Here is an 18,933-nt window from a genome sequence, read left to right on the forward strand (position 1 = left end):
GGACAGGAAACAGTTGGCCTTACCCAATTGTAGATAAAATTTGGAAAGAAAGGATGCTTTCCATTGTCCCCTCCTTTCCCTCTGGATGTGTTCTCGGCTGATGTAGTTGGCATTAGTGTTCTAGAGGAAGCCAATGACCTGTGATAAGACACTGGCCGTGGGCCCCCAAGACAGTGGCTTCCCTTTATCCCACCCTACAAGGAATTTGTTTGGTTTATTTTGGTGCACGGCATCATCAGCACTCATTATTTACACTGAGTACTGGATTTGTTGTTGAAACTCTGTCGTAGCATTTGAAACTGTTGCCGACCCGCAGTGAGGCCAAACAGACCAAAACAGAAATGTTGGAGTTTGGAAAAGAGAAAGGTTTATTGCAGGGCCAAGTGAGGAAAACGGGTGGCTCATGCTCAAAAAATTTGAATTCCTTGGTGGTTCTCAGGGAAGCATTTTTATAGGCAAAATTTAGGGGAGGGCTGCAGGGTGTGTGGCTTTCTTCTGATTCGTTGGTGGTGAGGGAACAGGCTGGTGTTCCGGAGTCTGTGCTCAGCGTGGAGTTAGCATCCTCCACCTGGGTGGGGGCCTTAGTTCCTGCAGAAGAGCTCAAGGGTATATCGTTCTGTGTGTCCCTGGAGGAGGAGCCAGGACCCTGTTGTTTCCTGACTGTTCCTCCTTTGTTCCTGCATTCTCTTACTTCCCTGGTTAGTAACTGAATCTGCCTTTTAGGGCTCAGGGAAGGCATAGGAATCTGAAGCCTTTTCCCTACAAACCAGAAATGGGGGCGCAGAAAAGGCTTTTGTACCTGGGACGGCCCCACAGGATCCTGCTTGCTTTCAAAACTTTTCTAAATAATGGTTTAGTCTTGGACTAAAAAATCAGACCTATCACCCATGCCTGCTGAAAATGATTTCATGTTCTAATGATCGTAAATGTTCTGAAACTGCTGTAGAGAGAACATGTTAACGCCACTACCTAGGTTTTTCATGCTTGCTCTATAGAGAGATTTTCTTAAGAACCAAATGTCCAGTTCAATTTTTTATCATTTATTGAATGACCATGTGATTCTGTACACTTTTATGTAAATAATAGTTTAAGTTGGACTTGTTTTTAAAAGTTGTCTTACAAAGTTTATTGGATTTACAAGAATAAAGAACAATTAAAAGTAATTGGAAAGTATTTTCATTCCATTTCTAAGATGAAATGTACGTGGTATTATGTCATTATAAAATTTTCTAATTCTACTTTTTATTTTCTTTCCAAATATTGATCCAAGAGTATTGCTATTTTAAAAAAACCTTAGATATTTTCAGCAGTGTAATTCACAAGTTAATGCTGATCTTTCCATATTGAAGCACATATTCCCTTCCCTTAGTGTGCAGTGTGTAACGCCTACACAGTCACACTTAAGCCTCTTCTTAAGTATGTTTTATGCATACAGATGGGACCATGAATAATATTGACTGTTACCCTTAAGGTGTGCTTTCACGTGAGTAGGGAAAAAAACGATTGAAGAGTATCACATATATTTTTACTGTAGGACTGTCCTGTTCTTGTCTGACTATAAAATGTTTGATTACTTTTGAAGGAACTAATCCTAAAGAAAACAAACCCTTCCTCAAAAGTTCCTGTCACTTAGCAGATTAGAGGTTCATCTCCTTACTGCTCACCTTATCTCTTTTCAATATAAAATTCTCTGCTACTCAGTGCTCATTTCCTTTAGGAGGTTAATATAAGGGACCCTTGAAAGCCGCTTTGTAGCAGCAGGAAACCTGGTACTGGCGGCAGGAAGCTTAGGCTGCTGGGGCTTCACACACAGGATGGAGGTGAAAGCGTGGCTGGCATTTCTGTAACATTCATTAAGATAGGAGATACTGAGGGATCCACTTAAATTTTTTTAGTGTACAAAAGTTACTGTATGTTTCAATTTTCAAAGTTAGCTATTTTCCTCTCTCAATAGGAACAGCGTTTACATTTTCTAAAGCAACAGGAGCGCCGTCAGCAGCAGTCTATTTCTGAAAATGAAAAGCTTCAGAAATTGAAAGAAAGAGTTGAAGCCCAGGAAAATAAACTGAAGAAGATCCGTGCCATGAGAGGACAAGTAGACTACAGCAAAATCATGAATGGCAATCTGTGTACGTGCCGCGGCCCACTGGCACCCTGACACTCAGCAGGCGTAGATGACATGAGACAGAGGCCAGCTTCCAGATGCTCTCAGTCACAAGCTGATGTCAGATCTTGCTGTAGAAAAGCACTAAAGCTTTGCTCTGTCATCTGCATCTAACTGGATGGATTGGTTAGATTAAGAGATTTTAGAAAATCTTCTGCAGCTTTAGCAATGTAGTAGAGAGATCCTTTTGTTACCTTGGTTGTAGCCACCCTTTGGACTGGGGCTAGGGTACTCTTAAGACTCAACTCATCATGAGGGTCTGTTTTAATTGAACAGCATAAATTTTATCTGTGTATTAAGATAAAGCATACAAATGCTCACTTTTTATTTGTGTGCGTGGATTGTTACTTCATCAGTCAGTTCTGTCAGTGCCTACTTTATGTTACAGAATAAGCAAGATAGATTTGGATGGTCCTGCCCTCACAGAGCCTTGGTCTCTTTGGTGCCTTGAGATTCCTAAGTGGCTTGACCAAGATAGCTTTTGGACAGATTGCCCTGATTTAAAAATATTCAATAATTAGTGCAAATTAATTGTTTGTCATATGAGCGGTCACATTATGTGTTCCAAAGGCTTGTTGAAGTGTGTTTTGGATTATGGATATTACAACTTTCTCTCCAAGGTCTGGCACTAGATGATGCTAAAGTTGAGTTAAATGGATAGAAATGAAGAAATCACAAAATAAAAATAGCAAAATACTATGAAAAAAAGAATATCAACTAAATTATGTTTTTTTTTTTCCCCTAATTGGTGGGAAATTATAGCTGCCGAAATAGAAAGGTTCAGTGCCATGTTCCAGGAAAAGAAGCAAGAAGTACAGACTGCAATTTTAAGAGTTGATCAGCTCAGTCAGCAATTGGAAGATTTAAAGAAGGGAAAACTGAATGGGTTCCAGTCTTACAATGGCAAGCTGACAGGACCAGCAGCAGTGGAGCTGAAAAGACTGTACCAAGAGCTACAGGTAACTCACCTGGGTCCGAGGAATGATTCTATTAAAACTTCCTTATCTTTTGAGTTTTCTTTCAGTGTGGAAACCTCAGGAACTGGAAACAAATTAATGGATTCTAATTTAATAGTAGGCACAAAATGTATTCAGTACAAAATAATTTTTTAAACAGCTTTGAGACATAATTCACATAGCATACGATTCACCCATTTAAAGCATACAATTAAGTGGTTTTCAGTATCTTCACAGAGTTCTGTATACGCCACCACAGTTGATTTTAGAATATCTTCATCACCCCCAAAAGACACCTTTTAGCCATCACCCCACAGCCCCCTATCCCTCTAGCCCTAAGCAACCATGACTCTACTTTCCATCGCTATGGATTTGCCTATTCCAGAAATTTCATATGAATGGAATCATGCAGTTGTAGTTCTTTGTGACTTGCTTCTTTCACTTAGCATGTTTTCGGTACAGAAATTTCAGTATGAATTTAATTGGCAATATGATGAACTGGTAAAGAATTAAGCTTTAGATAATACTTAAGGCCTCTGTGTAAACTGTGTTTTGACAAGATAGATGCTTATTTGTTAAATCCTTGTCTTAGTCAGCTTGGGCTGCCTTAAAGCAACAGACATTTATGTCTCACAGTTCTGGAGGCTGGAAGTCCAAGATCAGTTCATGGTGAGGGTCCACTTCCTGGCTGCCTTCTTGTTGTGTCCGCACATGCTCTGATCTCTCTTCCTCCTCCTATAAGGACACTAACCCCATCATGAAGGCCCCACCCTCACGACCTTATCTAAGCCTAATTACCTCCCAAGGGCCCCATCTCCAAATACTATCACATTGGGGATTAGGGCTTCCACATATGAATTTTGGGAGGACACAATCATAACAACCCTCAAGATTCCCATTTCTCAGAAATTGTCACTCAGCAGGTGATTTTTTAAAAATATTTATTTATTTATTTAGGCTGAGCCAGGTCTTAGTTGCAGCACGCAGGATCTTTAGTTGCGGCATGCAGACTCTTGGTTATGGCATGCGGGATCTAGTTCTCTGATCAGGGATTGAACCTGGGCCCCCTGCACTGGGAGTGCGGAGTTGTACCCACTGGACCACCAGGGAAGTCCCCAGCAGGTGATTTTTCAAGCCAGATACAAGTTTTGCAGTTATATTAGTACTTGCTAGAAAAAGTATTATATCATTTTACGAAGTGCAGATTTTTAATTACAGAGAGTAAACTCACTTGTTGCCATTAAGTTCTGTAATGTAAATGCATAGAAACAAAGTGTTATAAAAATTTACTACTTTTTATATTTTTAAGCAGTTGTTAAAAGTGCAGGGTTTTTCTTTTTTTTTAACATCTTTATTGGAGTATAATTGCTTTACATTGTTGTGTTTCTGCTATATAACAAAGTGAATTAGCTATACGTATACATATATCCTCATATCCCCTCCCTCATGCAAGTGCAGGGTTTTTTAAGGATTTATTTTTGGTAAAGTGTGAAGACTGTAGTACATTTATTTATATATATTTCCAATTTTTTGACTGCAGTCTAGGTTATAAAGTACATGTTACCTCCTGTCTATACACATATGCCAGTATGTATGTGCTAGTACATGTGTGCATCTGAAAGAGTTTAGCAAGACAAGACTTAACCTTCTATGTGCAGTGCACTCTGATGTTTTCTATTCTCTATTTCATTTTTTAAAAGTGCTTGTTATAACCCATTAAAATTATATAAGAACATTCTGTTTGGTGATTTGGCCATCCTTGGGTTTCCTGCTGCCACATTCAATGGACTGTGTGGGGCAGAACAGATACCCCTCCTTATGTCACTGAACCCACCCACCCCCGTTCCCTAGGACCACAGGCATGGTGTCCCACAGTCATTACTGGTACTAGTCATTCTGTACGCTTTGAAGAAGACACATTTGCAGATATTTGCTTTTTTTGTTCCATAAGAAATATGTTCCGGCTTCATCTGTGCTGTACCTGTAAAATATTTAGCATACAGGGGACGATGCCTGTATGTAAATACACATAAGAACTAAATGTTGCTTTTTTCTTCTTTTTTTAATCCCCCTAACAATGAGAACTTGACTATTTAGTTAATACAAATCATGAGTGTTGTGTTTTCTATTTTGCAGATTCGTAATCAGCTCAACCAGGAGCAGAATTCAAAGCTCCAGCAGCAGAAGGAGCTCTTGAATAAGCGCAACATGGAGGTGGCCGTGATGGACAAGCGGATCAACGAACTGCGTGAACGTCTTTATGGGAAAAAAATTCAGGCATGTGAAAAAGAAAATATTTCTGTGAAACTACTGAAAATGGTTCATCCTCAAAGTGTACATTTTCACTGTAATGCCATTCTGCTCCCCCCATTTGCCATAGCTGATAAACATAAATTGGCCATAAACCATAAAAAGTGACAGTAGAAGAAAGTTCATGTTCCCAAAGACACAGTTGTTTCCTGGTGTATGTATGGATCAAAACCGCCCGGTGCGCAGCTCCTCACCATTCATTCTCCCCAGGCAGCTCTGTCTCCTTTCCACTGGGGGGAAGCTTTGGCGCTGGAGTTGCAGCAACCATTTTAAGCTGCGCCATGTGCATAAATTCCTTGACCTTGTGTAGCCTTGTGTCCTTGCTGTGAACTGAGAATTGCTATAAGGATTCTGAGAAATAACCCATGTGGAAAGACTTTGTAAACTCTTGAGAAAAGTGCTATATGAGGAGTTATTGCTTTTTAAAAATCTTTATTTGGTATTTTGAATTTCAAAGGTAGTAAATACTCATTGGAAGAAAGTTAAAACAGTGCAGAAATATTTAAAGGAAAATGTGGAAGTCCCTTCCATCCTTCTCATTCTCCAGGGATGATAGTTATTAACGGTTCCAGTCTTTTGCTTAATATAGAGAGAAAGGTATTCAATTTTTAATTGAAAATGGAATTGTAGGAATTATATCATTCACACTGTTCTGTACCTAGTCTTTTTTTTTTTTTTTTTTTTTTGAACTGCAATATGGGTATCTTTCCAGGTCATTATTACCTCATTCCTTTTGTAACTTCTGTGTAAAATTCCATGTTCCAGGGCCTGTGGTCATGTTACCCAGCCCTGTTGTTAGGCAGGGTGCCCCTGAGTCTTGCTGTTGCTGTCAGTGCTTCATGAGCGTATGCATCGCTGGGAGTTCGTGGGAGGATAAGGGACTGCTGTGTGTGGTGTCTCTGGCTGGATGTAGCACTTGACCTTTCGTTCCACCAGTGGTGCTCAGTGTTTGAGGGGAGCAGTGCCTGAGTGGAGAGCTGATTGGCACTTTGCCCTCAGGAGTGGAAATGGAGCAGGCAGCCAGGTAGCTGGGACAGTGCTCCCAGAGTTCCTCTCTCCACACTCCAAAACCAGTGCTTTCACGTTGACAGGTGTCCTCTTGTCAGCTCCTGCTGCTCTGAAGGTAGCTCTCAGGAGGCGAGGTGCAGGCTTCAGCAGCTTCGCCTGGTGGGATGGGTTAGGAGGACACGAGAGGCAGAAGGGTACTGCCACTTCTGTGGGCATCGTGATCAGTGGTCTCAGGTGAAAAGTCTCTTATTTACAAATCCACACTTTTTTTTTTTTTAACCAGAGTGCTTAAAGGTCAATGGTTGATCTGTATGATGCCATGATTTCAGATAATGATTTCCTTGTTCTCTCAATTAACAACACACAGAGCATGGGAGAGGACGTTTGCCCGTGCTCCATGCTTGCTTACATTACAGTCTTAGTGGTGGGTCAGGGGTCTCCGGAGAACAGAATCAGTTCTGTGTGTACCTGTGTGTAGAGACTGATCAGTCGACTGACTGTAAGGAACTGCCTCATGCGGTTGTGGAGGCAGGCACACCCCAAATCTGCAGGGCTGGCTGGCAGCCTGAAACCCAGGGAGTTGTCTGAAACCCAGGGAGTTGTGGATGTTGCAGCGTGAGTCTGAAGGCAGTCTAGAGGTGGAATTTCCTCTTCCTCTGAGGACCTCAGTCTTTCTCTGTAAGCCCTTCAACTGATTGGATGCAGCCCACCCACATTATGGAGGGCAATCTGCTTTACTCAAAGTCTGTTGATTTAAATGTTAAAAATACCGTTACAGCAACATCTAGACATGTTTGACCAAATATCTGGGTATCACAGCCTAGCCAAGTTGATAGGTAAAATTAACCGTCACAGATGGCTACATAAATATTACTTCTTATTCCATCTGATACTTCAAGGGATCTCCCTGAAGAAGTTGGTGCTTCTGCAGAGATGTGTCTCCAACCCAAAGGTTTTAGGCACCTTTGAACAATTGTCAAAATCATGGATGCTTTCTCCAAAATGACACATGCTCATGTATGCAGAATTTTGCAAACAGTTGTAGGATGGGTATGGCTCTCTCAGAGCCTGTCTGGGGAACTCTAAGGGTCAGTGTTTCTCTAGTCAGATCCCTGTTTTGCAGGCTTTTTTTGTTGGGCAGTGTCACGTGACCAGTGTCATTGGCTGTGGCCTGGTGTCCTTGCTGAGAACAGCAGAGCTGCCTTCAGGGAACTGGTCAGAGTCTCACCTGGTTCCAGACCCTATTACTTTGTCCTGCGTGGCTCATTCAGTCCTTACAACAACGCTTATCCCGAATTTTCGGGCATGGGCACAGAGGCTCAGAGATGTTCCATCACTTGCCCAAGGCAGCCCAGCGAGTAAGTGGCAGAGCAGGATTTGAAGCCAGGTTCAGAGCCCAGGCTTGACGATGCCTCTGTGCCCACCCAGGGAAGGGAGTGCATCCCCAGGTGAGAGGGTTATGTACACAGAGGGGTCCTGAGGGGTTGCTCTGTTACACACTCGGCTCCTGGTTTTATAACTCACAAACAGGTAGGTGTTATCACAGAGCATCACTCATGTGGGACTGTGGGCTCAGGCCCTTTTTTGAAGTCTTGCCCTTTCTAGGTACTGATCTTCTAGGGTCATGGAGCTTCGTACGTATGAACTGTTGAGTGATTGGCTCAAATCTGAGCAGTCGGTCATACTAGGCTTACAGTTAAAAGAACTTAACTGAGGATAATCTTGACTCTGATTTCTTCCCATTTTATAGCTGAGCCGTGTGAATGGCACGTCGTCGCCACAGTCACCCCTGAGCACGCCTGGCAGGGTCGCTGCGGTGGGGCCTTACATCCAGGTTCCCAGCACCGGCAGCTATCCTGCCCCCGGAGACCCCATAAAGCCCCAGTCTCTCACTATCGCGTCAAGTGCTGCCCACGGAAGATCCAAATCCGGTGAGTGGCCTGGGCCCTCTTTCGGGGGAGAGTGAGCAGGAAGGGGGGCTGTGGGGGGACAGTAGCCTCAGAGAAGACCCCCACGTTGCACCCAGCCTCTGTGATGTGTCCTCCAAGGCACTTTGTCCTCTAGGGCAGCATTTGGGGAGCTGTGTGCCACCACAGTGATGATGATCCTAAAACAAGAACAGGTTCTCTTTTTTGGACTCAGTGTCCTTACTGTGTGGCTTCTCAAAACACAAATTAGTTAAGACCTGAGCCTCTCCTGCCACAGGTTTTGTTTGCCTGTGAGGGTGCTCGCTGGCAGCAGGGGACGCGTCACTGTAGCCTGGGCTGCTGCTCGTCCTCACGCTGCGGCCCAGGCAGAGGGCTGCCTCCACATCAGCAGAGCCTGTAGCTGCTCTGCCTTCCCTACCCAGCATGGTCTCTGTCCACCAGAGCGTCCACAAGCCACCCCTTCGGCTCTTGGCCACCCTGAATCGTGCGGTGTGACTGGACTCGGGCCCCAGCGCCGAGGCGGTGCGTAGCCGTCCCGAGGACATGGAGCCCCTGCGGCGCCCCCAGCTTCCTAGCCGAGCGCAGGCCCAGGTCTCCACGGAGACTCTGCACCGTGTGCTCCGAGGAAGACGGCTGTGCTTTAAACTGATGCATGAGATGCCAGGGCTCCTTGGCAGTGAGACTTTGTATATGACAGGGCTGCCATGCTGGCCCATCACACACGGAATCACAGAGCACAGGTGACATGCCTGACAGCAGTAGTGCTGACTGGGTCAGGGCTACATTTTGAGGACGTTTTTCCAGGTTTGGTGGTAGATTTGTGCTGGTCTTTCGTTTGGTCGCTTTGAGTTCTCTTGCCTGGCACCTGGTCTGAGCAGCAACACCACTGCTGCCCCCGCTGGAGGACCGGGGGCTTGCTCCGACCCAGGTGGGAGGAGGCGTCCCCAGTCCTCGTGGGCCACGTGCCCGGCTCAGATCTCTTCGTGGCTGTGTCTCAGAAGCCACGTGGAGTGCGTGGTCGGCATGAAACTCTAATTGCAGCTTTCTTTGATAAGCTGTTATTTATAGTTTGAACCACCCAATGGTGGGAGTATATATTCAGCTATTGCTGATGGCAGATAATTAGCACAGCCGGCTCCTTCTCTGCTTAAATATCTCAAACCTGCCCCGAGCTGAGGATGCTCGAGTTTCCCCTCTTCTCTGTGGGTGTGTGCTAGGCCGCCTCACAGAGGCTGCCGGGAGAAGACCCCTCGCAGGGCCGGGAGACCGTGTCCTCCGGAGGTTCGGCAGTAGCCTCGCTCCTTCTCTGTGCTGTGGGGTGAGTGGGCGCAGGAAACCTGTGTCACCCCCGCGTTGGGGGGCAGCATCTCGGCCCAGATGTAGAGCCGGGGTGAGAAAATCTCCCAGGGGAGACTAACTGTGCTGTCGGCTGTCTTTCTGGTTCCCGTGTCACACAGATGGCCGTGGTAAACCCAGAGTGACCAGCTCGTGGGCAGTGTCAGACCTCGACGTCGGGCCTGACTGTGGCTCGTCACAGCGCCCCACAAGCCCGTTTGCGAACCGTATGTTGGCCGGCAGGTCCGGTGGGAAGCTCTGGTGACAGTGCCAAATCAGCCGTGGCTGTTCTTCCAAACTGACAAAGGCCTGCTCCTCGCATTCAGGCTTGAGACAGAAGCCACATATATGTTAGTTGGTCCCCACCTTCAACTGGTGTGAGATTTGGGCTGGGTCAAAACACCAGATCATCCTCAGGAGGGGTTTGACAGGTGCTGGCCCAGCAAGGGTTTTTTGGTTTTGTTTTTACAAAATTAAGATGATTTTCTGAGTTCACTATGAGGGTTTTAGTTTTATCTTCAGTACAGGAGTCTCCCATCATACTTAGATGATTTTGTCCCTTATAATAATAATAAATGGTCTTCCTTCTGTACCTCCTGCCTCATCCTGAAGAAAGAAAATTCCTAGTCCCTGTCCAGTCCCTTTGTGCCTGATCTCTGCGAACTCTGCCATGGCTGTGGGATCTGAGGAGCAGCTGGGGGCCGCATTTTATGTGATCCTGAGAGAGGTCAGGGACTCTAGCCCCCACGGCCAGCCCCATCCTCCCTCCTGAGTCAGCAGCAGGCTCTGTCCATCTTCCCCTCAGCCCGGAGTTTGCACCTTGGTGCATCCTTGGTGAACCTGTGCATCTCTGGCCCACACACCCCCCGGTCTGATACAACCAAGGGGGTGTGGAAGCACACACACTTCTGGCCCGGAAGAGGCTGATGGGCCACACAGAGCAAAGCGATGGTTTGGACTAAGGCCTGGGAATGCCTCACCAGGGCCCTAGCAGCGGCCTGGAGCCTGCAGTGGTTTCCAGCCATGGAGGAACTGAGCCGGAGGAGCAGTGGACACATGGGCTGGCCGTGCTGCTGCCAGAGATAGATTGGCTTAGCAGCTGTCGCTGCTCGGGCACTCAGAGGCCCTCTCATCCTCACTGCGCTGACGCTGCCTTGTATGGCTGTGTGCAGAGTGGATTTGAGAGTTTGCTCTTCCTGTTTTGTGAGTCGCAGGTTTGGGCTCAAGCACAATTGCTGTAAGGGAGGGTGATTTCCCTGCTGCTCTGCTGTTGCCCCACCTGCCCGTGCTGGCAGACGGGAGGAGAGGCGAGGGTGTGCTTCTCTTACAGGAGGGCCCAGAACAGTGCCCCTGGCTGCTTTCCCTCCCATACGGCTGATGGCTGGGAGGGTTCCCACTCCGGTCCAGCCCTGTACCGCTGCGGAGAGAAGCAGGGGCCTGAGGCGGGCTGAGATCTAACCCTGTGGGCTCACTGTGAGTGGGCCTGTGTTACCAGGGAATGCTTCTGCACCCTTTCTCAGTTTGGAAGATGCTATGTTAGAAAACATACCTTTTCAGTGGCTGTCCTGAAAATGCTGGGTTGACTGGCTTTCTAATCACTGCAACAGAATAATAGCCTGCTACTCCAATCACTGGGAACTTGTACTGTCCTCTTGTGATCATGAATTATTTTAAGAGGGTGGAAATTTCTAACAGATTAAAGTCAAATCTTTCTTTTAATACTAGAAGCAGTACAGGTCAAACCTGTTATGAAGTTAAAAGATGTCTTTTTTTATATTGCTGTCTGTATTTGTAAATAGTGTTTGAAAACCAAGTGCCGACGCTTATGTTATTCATTGGTGTCGATGTAATGGCTTTGACCTGTATTTCAGTGGGCGCTAAGAATGTTTCTGCAATCCTCTGGCCCCTCTCCCGGGCTGGAGCAGCCCTGTGCTTGGTCATGGAGTCTCTGCACACGTGACCGCACGTGGGCACTGGTGAGGCGGTGCCGGCAGAGGCCGACCTTGGTCGTCCTGCCGCGCAGCAGCCGGTGTGTGTGTGGGGGGCACCTCCTGGTCATGGAGCTCCGTCAGAGCGTGACGTTCCAGAAGGTGATTTTTGCTTCTGGCAGGGGGTTATTATTATGTTGGTTCAACTAATTTCAAGAAAAATTTTACTTAAATTCTGTGTTCTTTTCAAGCCAATGATGGAAACTGGCCAACATTAAAACAAAATTCTAGCTCTTTGGTGAAACCGACGCAGATCGCCAGTGTGGACTGGAAGGACCCGAACGTGGAGGGGCCTCTCAAGCAGGGGGCCGTCTCGAGCCAGCCTACGCCCTTGTCAGCCTTGGCAGCCCCGGAGAAGCTGGTACGCCGTTTGTCTTTGTCACAAAACACAAACAAGCTCCTGACTGGCTACATCCTTATTTAGCCTTCGTCTTTATCTAAGTGGTAGGAGGTGTCACGAGGCAAATTAATCCTGTTGGTGTCCAAATCATACCCAAGTCTGAAGGAGTTCATGGACCCTGAGCACGAGAGTGGGGTACAGGTGTGAGGCCTTTGGTCAGGGTCGTTCACCCTGCTGTTCACCCCCACGGCGTGCCCCGTGCCTGGTCACAAGCCTGTTTGAAGGATTACAAGTCCTGCTTTGTGCTCTTGTGACCGTGGATGGAAACGTGCTTGACTTTTCAAAGGATGACTTTGTCTTTCTTTTTAACACCTAAATTTAGGGCATCGAGATTGGTAAAGTGCCACCTCCCATCCCTGGTGTCGGCAAGCAGCTGCCCCCAAGCTATGGGACGTACCCAAGCCCTGCGCCCGCGGGCCCAGGCTCGACAAACTCCCTGGAGAGGAGGAAGGAGGGCAGCTTGCCCAGGCCCAGCGCAGGCCTGCCCAGTCGGCAGAAACCTGCACCGCTGCCCCCTGCGGCTGGCCCCCACCAGCCAGGGTCCTCCCAGCAGATTCAGCAGAGGATTTCTGTGCCACCAAGTCCCACGTACCCACCGGCGGGGCTGCCTGCCTTTCCAGCTGGCGACGGCAAACCTGAACTCCCACTGACTGTGGCCATTAGGCCCTTTCTGGCTGATAAAGGGTCAAGGCCACAATCCCCCAGGAAAGGACCACAGACAGTGAATTCAAGTTCCATATACTCCATGTACCTCCAGCAAGCCACGCCACCTAAGAAGTACCAGCCAGCGGCGCACAGCACCTTAAATAAGTCGGTTAAAGCAGGTACGGTGGGTTTGCACTCGCCATCTCTCGGGGTGAGGAAGTCATACTTGAGAAAATGCCAATCCATATCCTTACTTTTGGGCCACGTGCTGTTTAGGATTAAACGTGATTCTTACATAAAGTGCGGCCTTGGGTATCTGTGTGAGATGGGGGTAAAAGATGACATGCATAGAGCAGTTCTGCAGGTGGACCACCGCTCTCTGACTTCCTGTCTGAGCACCCGCCTGCCCACATTTCTCAGGAAATCCAGGTCTCGGAAGGCTGGCACTTTGGAATTTCCTCTTTTCCTCCTGCTTCGTAGTAACTCGTACAGGACCTATCTGGGGAGCTGGCGTAGTGGGAGCTCTGCCTGGATCTGATCCCCCTGGCCTCCTAGCAGTAGCTGAGCCAGGCCCCTAGGGGGTGATGCGAGGGGGGACGGTTTTGCTGCTTTGGGATCCTTTCCCAGAGCCCACAGGGGAGAAAAGCCCTGGTTTGGGTGCGGGAACATCAGCCCCGGGCCTCCTGCAGGTGTGAGCACAGAGCCCAGTTCCCCACATACAGAGGCTGACGGTGATTCCTCCCTGTGCGGCAGGATCCTGGGCATCTGGGCTGGGCTGGGGCCTCTTCAGACGTTCTTGGGCTTGGCTGCAGAACATTTCTAGAATCTAGTTTGAGAATCCCTAGGCAGGCCAGGCCACCCTGTGCCCAGCGATCTCCCAGGTGGATACACCAGCACTGGCCTGTGGCAGGCCCTGGCCCACGGGGGAAAGGCTTGCCGGGGCCACCAGATGAGCCTTCCTTTCTGAGGTGGCCTGCGTTTTACATCATTTGGCTTGGTCCCAGGTCACGTGGGTTCTTCTTGGCCAGGAAACAGTGAACACCTGTTTAGGGCAGGAAGGCAGGTTTGCAACCTTTTGTTCTTTTTCATTTGAGAAAGACCCAGTTCTGTAAAAACTGATAAACTAGAGACACTCCACCTTCCAGTGAGCAGCAGCTTCCTTTGGGATTTAATATGGGGACTTCCTTTGGGATTTAATATGGGGACTTAGCATCCTCAGTGGCAGATTACAGTCTCTGTAGGAGCCCATCTCTGTGTCGTCAAAGGTGCCTGGTGAGCAGGCCCCAGACGCCACAGGCTGCTGAGGTGGGTGTCCTCTGTGTCTCCCCAGTGTACGGTAAACCCGTTCTGCCCTCCGGCTCCACATCCCCGTCGCCGCTACCGTTTCTTCATGGGTCGCTGGCCACAAGCGCCTCGCATCCCCTGCCGCCTTCAGAAAGTGCTGAGAAGGAGCCAGAGCAGGACAGCCCTGCCGCCCCCGGAGACGGGGCCGCCGTGGAGAGCCTGCCGCGGCCGCTCAGCCCCACCAAGCTCACGCCCATTGTGCACTCGCCGTTGCGCTACCAGAGCGATGCTGACCTGGAGGCCCTGCGCAGGAAGCTGGCCAACGCGCCCCGGCCCCTGAAGAAGCGCGGCTCCATCACGGAGCCAGAGGGCCCCGGCGGGCCCAACATCCAGAAGCTGCTGTATCAGCGCTTCAACACCCTGGCTGGGGGCATGGAGGGCACCCCCTTCTACCAGCCCAGCCCCTCGCGGGACTTCCTGGGCTCCTTAGCCGACGTGGACAATGGGAACACTGCTGCCAACGGGAACCTGGGCGAGGCCGGCCCCACCCTGCCCACGGCCCCGCTCCCGGCCGAGCCTGCCCCCACCTCGGATGCCAATGACAACCGGCTCCCTTCCCCCGAACCGGAGGGGCCCATCTGTCCCCTGAACACCCACCAAACGGCTGAGCCTGCCGAGGACGACAACAACAACGTGGCCGCGGCCCCGCCCACTGAGCCGCCGCTTCCCCCCGCCGCACCCCCGCCGGCGGCCCCTACGGTGGGTGCCGCCCCGGACCAGGGCCATGGCTCCCTAGTCACCCAGCCAGTGCCTGTGGAGGGCGTGCCTGCGTCGGGGCTGCTGGGAGCAGTGGGGCTCATCCGGGGCACGAGGGGCGGTGGCCTCTTACCAGAGAGCCAGCCTGGGGGCCCGAGGCGGCCCTGAGGAAGGGCAGCCATGTGGGGATCAGAAGGGCAGGCAGCAAGGGGAAGGAGAACCTTCTAGACAGAGCCCTGGAGGGAGGGCAGTGCTGCAGGAGCAGAGGCAGGTGGGAGCCCCTCACGGCTGGCAGGGCGGAAGCAGTTGGGCTCGGCTGTGACCCCCCCCCCCACTTGCTGCCTCTCTCGGGTGCCCATGGCGCAGCCCGGCCCCTGAGGCAGAGACACCCTCTGGAGCCAGGCTGGGCTGGCCTGAGAGCGGGCTGGCCCGGGGTGCCCGGCACCACTCGGGGCTGCGGGTGAAGCTCTGCCTTGGGCTTTCGGCCCTCCCCTCTTCCCCCCGGGCCTGCTTCCATGGGGTCACCCTGAAATCCAAAGCTTCCTCCCGATAGAGCAAACGGACCAACCTGAAGAAGCCCAACTCGGAGAGGACGGGGCACGGGCTGAGGGTCCGCTTCAACCCGCTGGCGCTTCTCCTTGACGCCTCCCTGGAGGGGGAGTTCGACCTGGTGCAGAGGATCATCTACGAGGTGAGTGGGCGGGCGGCCGCAGCCCTGGTGGCCCCGGGCAGGGCTGGGGCTCACGCGCCCTTTGTCCTAGGTGGAGGACCCCAGCAAGCCCAACGACGAGGGCATCACCCCGCTGCACAACGCCGTCTGTGCCGGGCACCACCAGATTGTGAAGTTCCTGCTGGATTTCGGGGTCAATGTGAATGCCGCCGACAGCGACGGCTGGTGAGGGCCCCGGGGCGCTGGGGTGGTGGGGAGAAGGGAAGAGGACGAGGGTGGCAACTTGGTCCCAGGCCTGCGTATCCTCCTGGTCTTCGTTCTCGCGGGGGTTTTGTTAAAGGCTCGGGCATGATCACGCTCTACACGTGGCTGACCGCTGACTGTAGGCTGAGCCTCTGCTGATCCATACGTTTTTAAGCAGCCAGAAAGCCTGTGTGGAGGGGAGCCTTGCAGGCCGGCCGCTGCGCCGCAGGCCCTGTGCCCCGTGGGTCTCATCGTGAGCTTCAGGCAGCAGTCTGCACTGCTGCGTTTGAACAGCTGTTTTTTGTATATTGTGATACAACACAGCCGTCACTGTCGCAGCCACTGTAAGGGACACATCATTGGTGTGAGGGACATTCGTGCTGTTGCACTGTGAACACCCAGCTTCCAGGCCGGTGTTCAGTCCACTCCCCGCCCGCCCTTTTCAGAAACGTGTGTGTGGCCCAAAACTGTTAGTAGAAGTGAGGCCACTACACAGCCAGCAGCACAGCAGCTCGTGGGGCACTGAGCACACAGCCCTGGGGGCCGCCTGGGACCCGGCCGGGCGTGAGCACCTCCTCTGTCCCTCCAGGACGCCGCTGCACTGCGCTGCTTCCTGCAACAGCGTCCACCTCTGCAAACAGCTGGTGGAGAGCGGCGCCGCCATCTTTGCCTCCACCATCAGCGACGTTGAGACTGCTGCGGACAAGTGCGAAGAGGCGGAGGAAGGCTACCCCCAGTGCTCCCAGTTCTTACACGGTGCGGGGCGGGTGGCCGGGGGTCCCCAAGGGAGAGGCCTGTGAGGGCTGAGGTGTCCCACGGTGGGTCTCCCATCCTGTCCTGTGGGGGAGGGAAGCTCCCTTCTCCATTAGGCAGCGCTGGGTTTTCCAAGGGCTAAACAGTCACAGGCCATCCACGCTACACCCGATGGGAGAACCTGTGGGCCCAGCCTACCTTAGACCCTGGGGACAAAGTGACAAATGAAACAGGCAATGCCCTCCAGGCCCAGCTCCCAGGACAGAGGCCTTGTGGCGGGGGGGGGGGGGGGGGGGGGGGGCAGCCTTCCTGGGGACCCGCAGGCGAGTCCTGGGTGTGCGCTCACTGGGTCGCAGTGGCTCCGTCGCTCTGGTGGTGAGTGCTTCCCACTGTCCAAGAGCAAGTCCCACGGCTTCTTTAGTCATCGACTTTTGGGAGTTTGTTCTGCGTGTGGGCTGTAAGTTTCACCTTAAGAAACGCCTTTTAGAACAACCCTGCTTTGCTTCTGGACACAAAGGTTCCGCCACGGTCCTCTTGCTGGGACGTGGAAGGGACTGTTGGCTTTAAGCGGAGGGTGGCAGCTGGCCTGGCTTCTGACCGCTCCACTGCGGCCCCCGCCGGGCTGCCCAAGGACAGCAGCGTGTCCCTTCTGGTCCTGCTGTGGGGCTCTCTCTGCAGCCCGCCCTCCATGGAGACCTGACCGTTTGCTCTCCCGTCCCAGGGGTGCAGGAGAAGTTGGGCGTGATGAACAAAGGCGTGGTGTATGCTCTGTGGGCTTACGAGGCCCAGAACAGTGACGAGCTGTCCTTCCACGAAGGGGATGCCCTCACCATCCTGAGGCGCAAGGACGAAAGCGAGACGGACTGGTGGTGGGCTCGCTTTGGGGACCGGGAGGGCTATGTGCCCAAAACCCTGCTGGGGGTAAGCAGTCTGCGCTGCACCGGGGGCCCCGTGCCGGAGCCAGCTGTCCCCTCTACCTGCCCGTGGGCGTAACCTGGGCTCCAATCCTGCGGGCGGGAGACTGCCTTTCTCCAAGCCTCATGGGAACCGTGGGGGGCATCTGCCGGAGCCCCCCGACAGGGGCTGCTCAGAGTGCTCTGCTCGTGGGGTCGGTAATGCGGTGGGGGACAGGCGACTGCAGGCTGCTCCTCTGCGTTGCACTGATGCTTCCTCAGACCCTTGGCAGGGCCGTGCCTTTGCTCTCGTGCTCCGTGCCCGGTGGGGCTGGCAGATGCTTTCGTGACACAGTCACTGGACACCGTGGGCCTGCCAGGCACCTTTAGGGGCCTTACAGACAGTGTCAGTGTCGAGTGCCCTGAGAGGAAGAGGAATGGGGTATCCTGGGAGTTGGAAGTTCTCCTTAGGAGGGTGACAAGCTGAACTTCGGCCTGAAGGAGCTGGTGTGCGGACTTCTGAGGGCAGCCTGGCCTCTGGAAGGGGTTCCTGCCCAGTGGGTCGTCCCCTTGTCCTAACTCCTGTCCCTTGCTTCCCAGTTGTACCCACGGATCAAACCCCGACAGCGAACACTGGCCTGAACTTCCCTTGGGAGCACCGCACGGGCTTTCCAGCGACGAGGAGCCACTGAAGAGATGATTCTGCCATTTCCCTGGGAAGCTGAAGCTAGAAATGGCTTTACTGGTGCTCCCTTTATCAGACAGCGTCCACAATGTGAAAGCCCGGCAGGTTCTAGGTGAGGCCCTTTCTCTGGTCTGCCCGCAGCTGGGAGAGAGACATTCGCCTCCAGGAAGACCGACTTTTGCCAGTTACTGTAAATCCAAATAAATACCCAGCTTTCTAAACAACTGTCCCTGTTGCCAGTAAGAAGCCCTGTAATTAACCCCTGGTCGGTTGCCAAGGAAGACGAATGCTGTCACACACTTGGGCCCCAAGGCCATCGTTCCTCATTCCCGGTGTCACCCCAGCCCCAACAATGAAAACTTGCAGCTGCCGTGAGGTGCGTCCCCTCGCTAGAGCCCTGCCCTCCCGTTTACTAGAAATCACAGAAACCCGGGCACCTTTTTCATCCTCACCACATGCGTTTCTTCATCACCAAACGAGGCCCTGTGTGGAGACTTCTGTCCAGCAGTGGTGCCTGGTGTGTGGGCGCCACTTCCTGTTCCAGGCCTCGGTCTAGGTCACCGACAGGCCGTGGATGCGAGGGACCTTAAAATCAAGTGACACGTGGTCAGGAGTCTCAGCACAGCACTGCCTTCTCTGCAGCCTTGTGCTGCCCCGGTGTGGTCCCCACCCCTCCCAGCGTGGACGTGCAGCCCACGGGCCAGGAGGCGGTGGACGCAGGGACGCCTGCAAAGTCACGGGGGCAGCTATGGGGGTGGGAGGGCAGGGGCCCCAGCTCCCCGGTCCCAGCCATGACACCATAACCTGCCTGGTTCCAGACTTGAAGCAAGTAAGGCGCTTCCCTGAAGCGTCAACTGTACGTACAGGCTTTTATATACCAAAACTATTTTTTGACTAAACCACTCGAAACTGTCA

The 18,933-nt window shown here is 51.7% G+C and overlaps 1 protein-coding gene across 1 annotated transcript in view; it reads left to right on the top strand.

The window, feature by feature from the left end:
• Positions 1–18,751, top strand: part of PPP1R13B (protein phosphatase 1 regulatory subunit 13B) — a 74,881-nt gene extending 56,130 nt beyond the window's left edge. Inside the window, exons 6-17 of the mRNA XM_082848349.1 lie at positions 1,955–2,129; positions 2,927–3,123; positions 5,257–5,421; positions 8,189–8,369; positions 11,881–12,050; positions 12,412–12,913; positions 14,065–14,777; positions 15,328–15,465; positions 15,536–15,669; positions 16,277–16,443; positions 17,162–17,361; positions 17,934–18,751. Coding sequence (XP_082704475.1) covers positions 1,955–2,129; positions 2,927–3,123; positions 5,257–5,421; positions 8,189–8,369; positions 11,881–12,050; positions 12,412–12,913; positions 14,065–14,777; positions 15,328–15,465; positions 15,536–15,669; positions 16,277–16,443; positions 17,162–17,361; positions 17,934–17,975 — 2,784 coding nt within the window. The 3' untranslated portion in view covers positions 17,976–18,751. The remainder of the gene's footprint in view (positions 1–1,954; positions 2,130–2,926; positions 3,124–5,256; positions 5,422–8,188; positions 8,370–11,880; positions 12,051–12,411; positions 12,914–14,064; positions 14,778–15,327; positions 15,466–15,535; positions 15,670–16,276; positions 16,444–17,161; positions 17,362–17,933) is intronic.
• The last annotated feature ends 182 nt before the right edge of the window (positions 18,752–18,933 follow it).

Source organism: Leucopleurus acutus (genome assembly GCF_964270905.1).
Source record: "Leucopleurus acutus genome assembly, chromosome: 1".
NCBI lineage: Eukaryota > Metazoa > Chordata > Mammalia > Artiodactyla > Delphinidae > Leucopleurus > Leucopleurus acutus.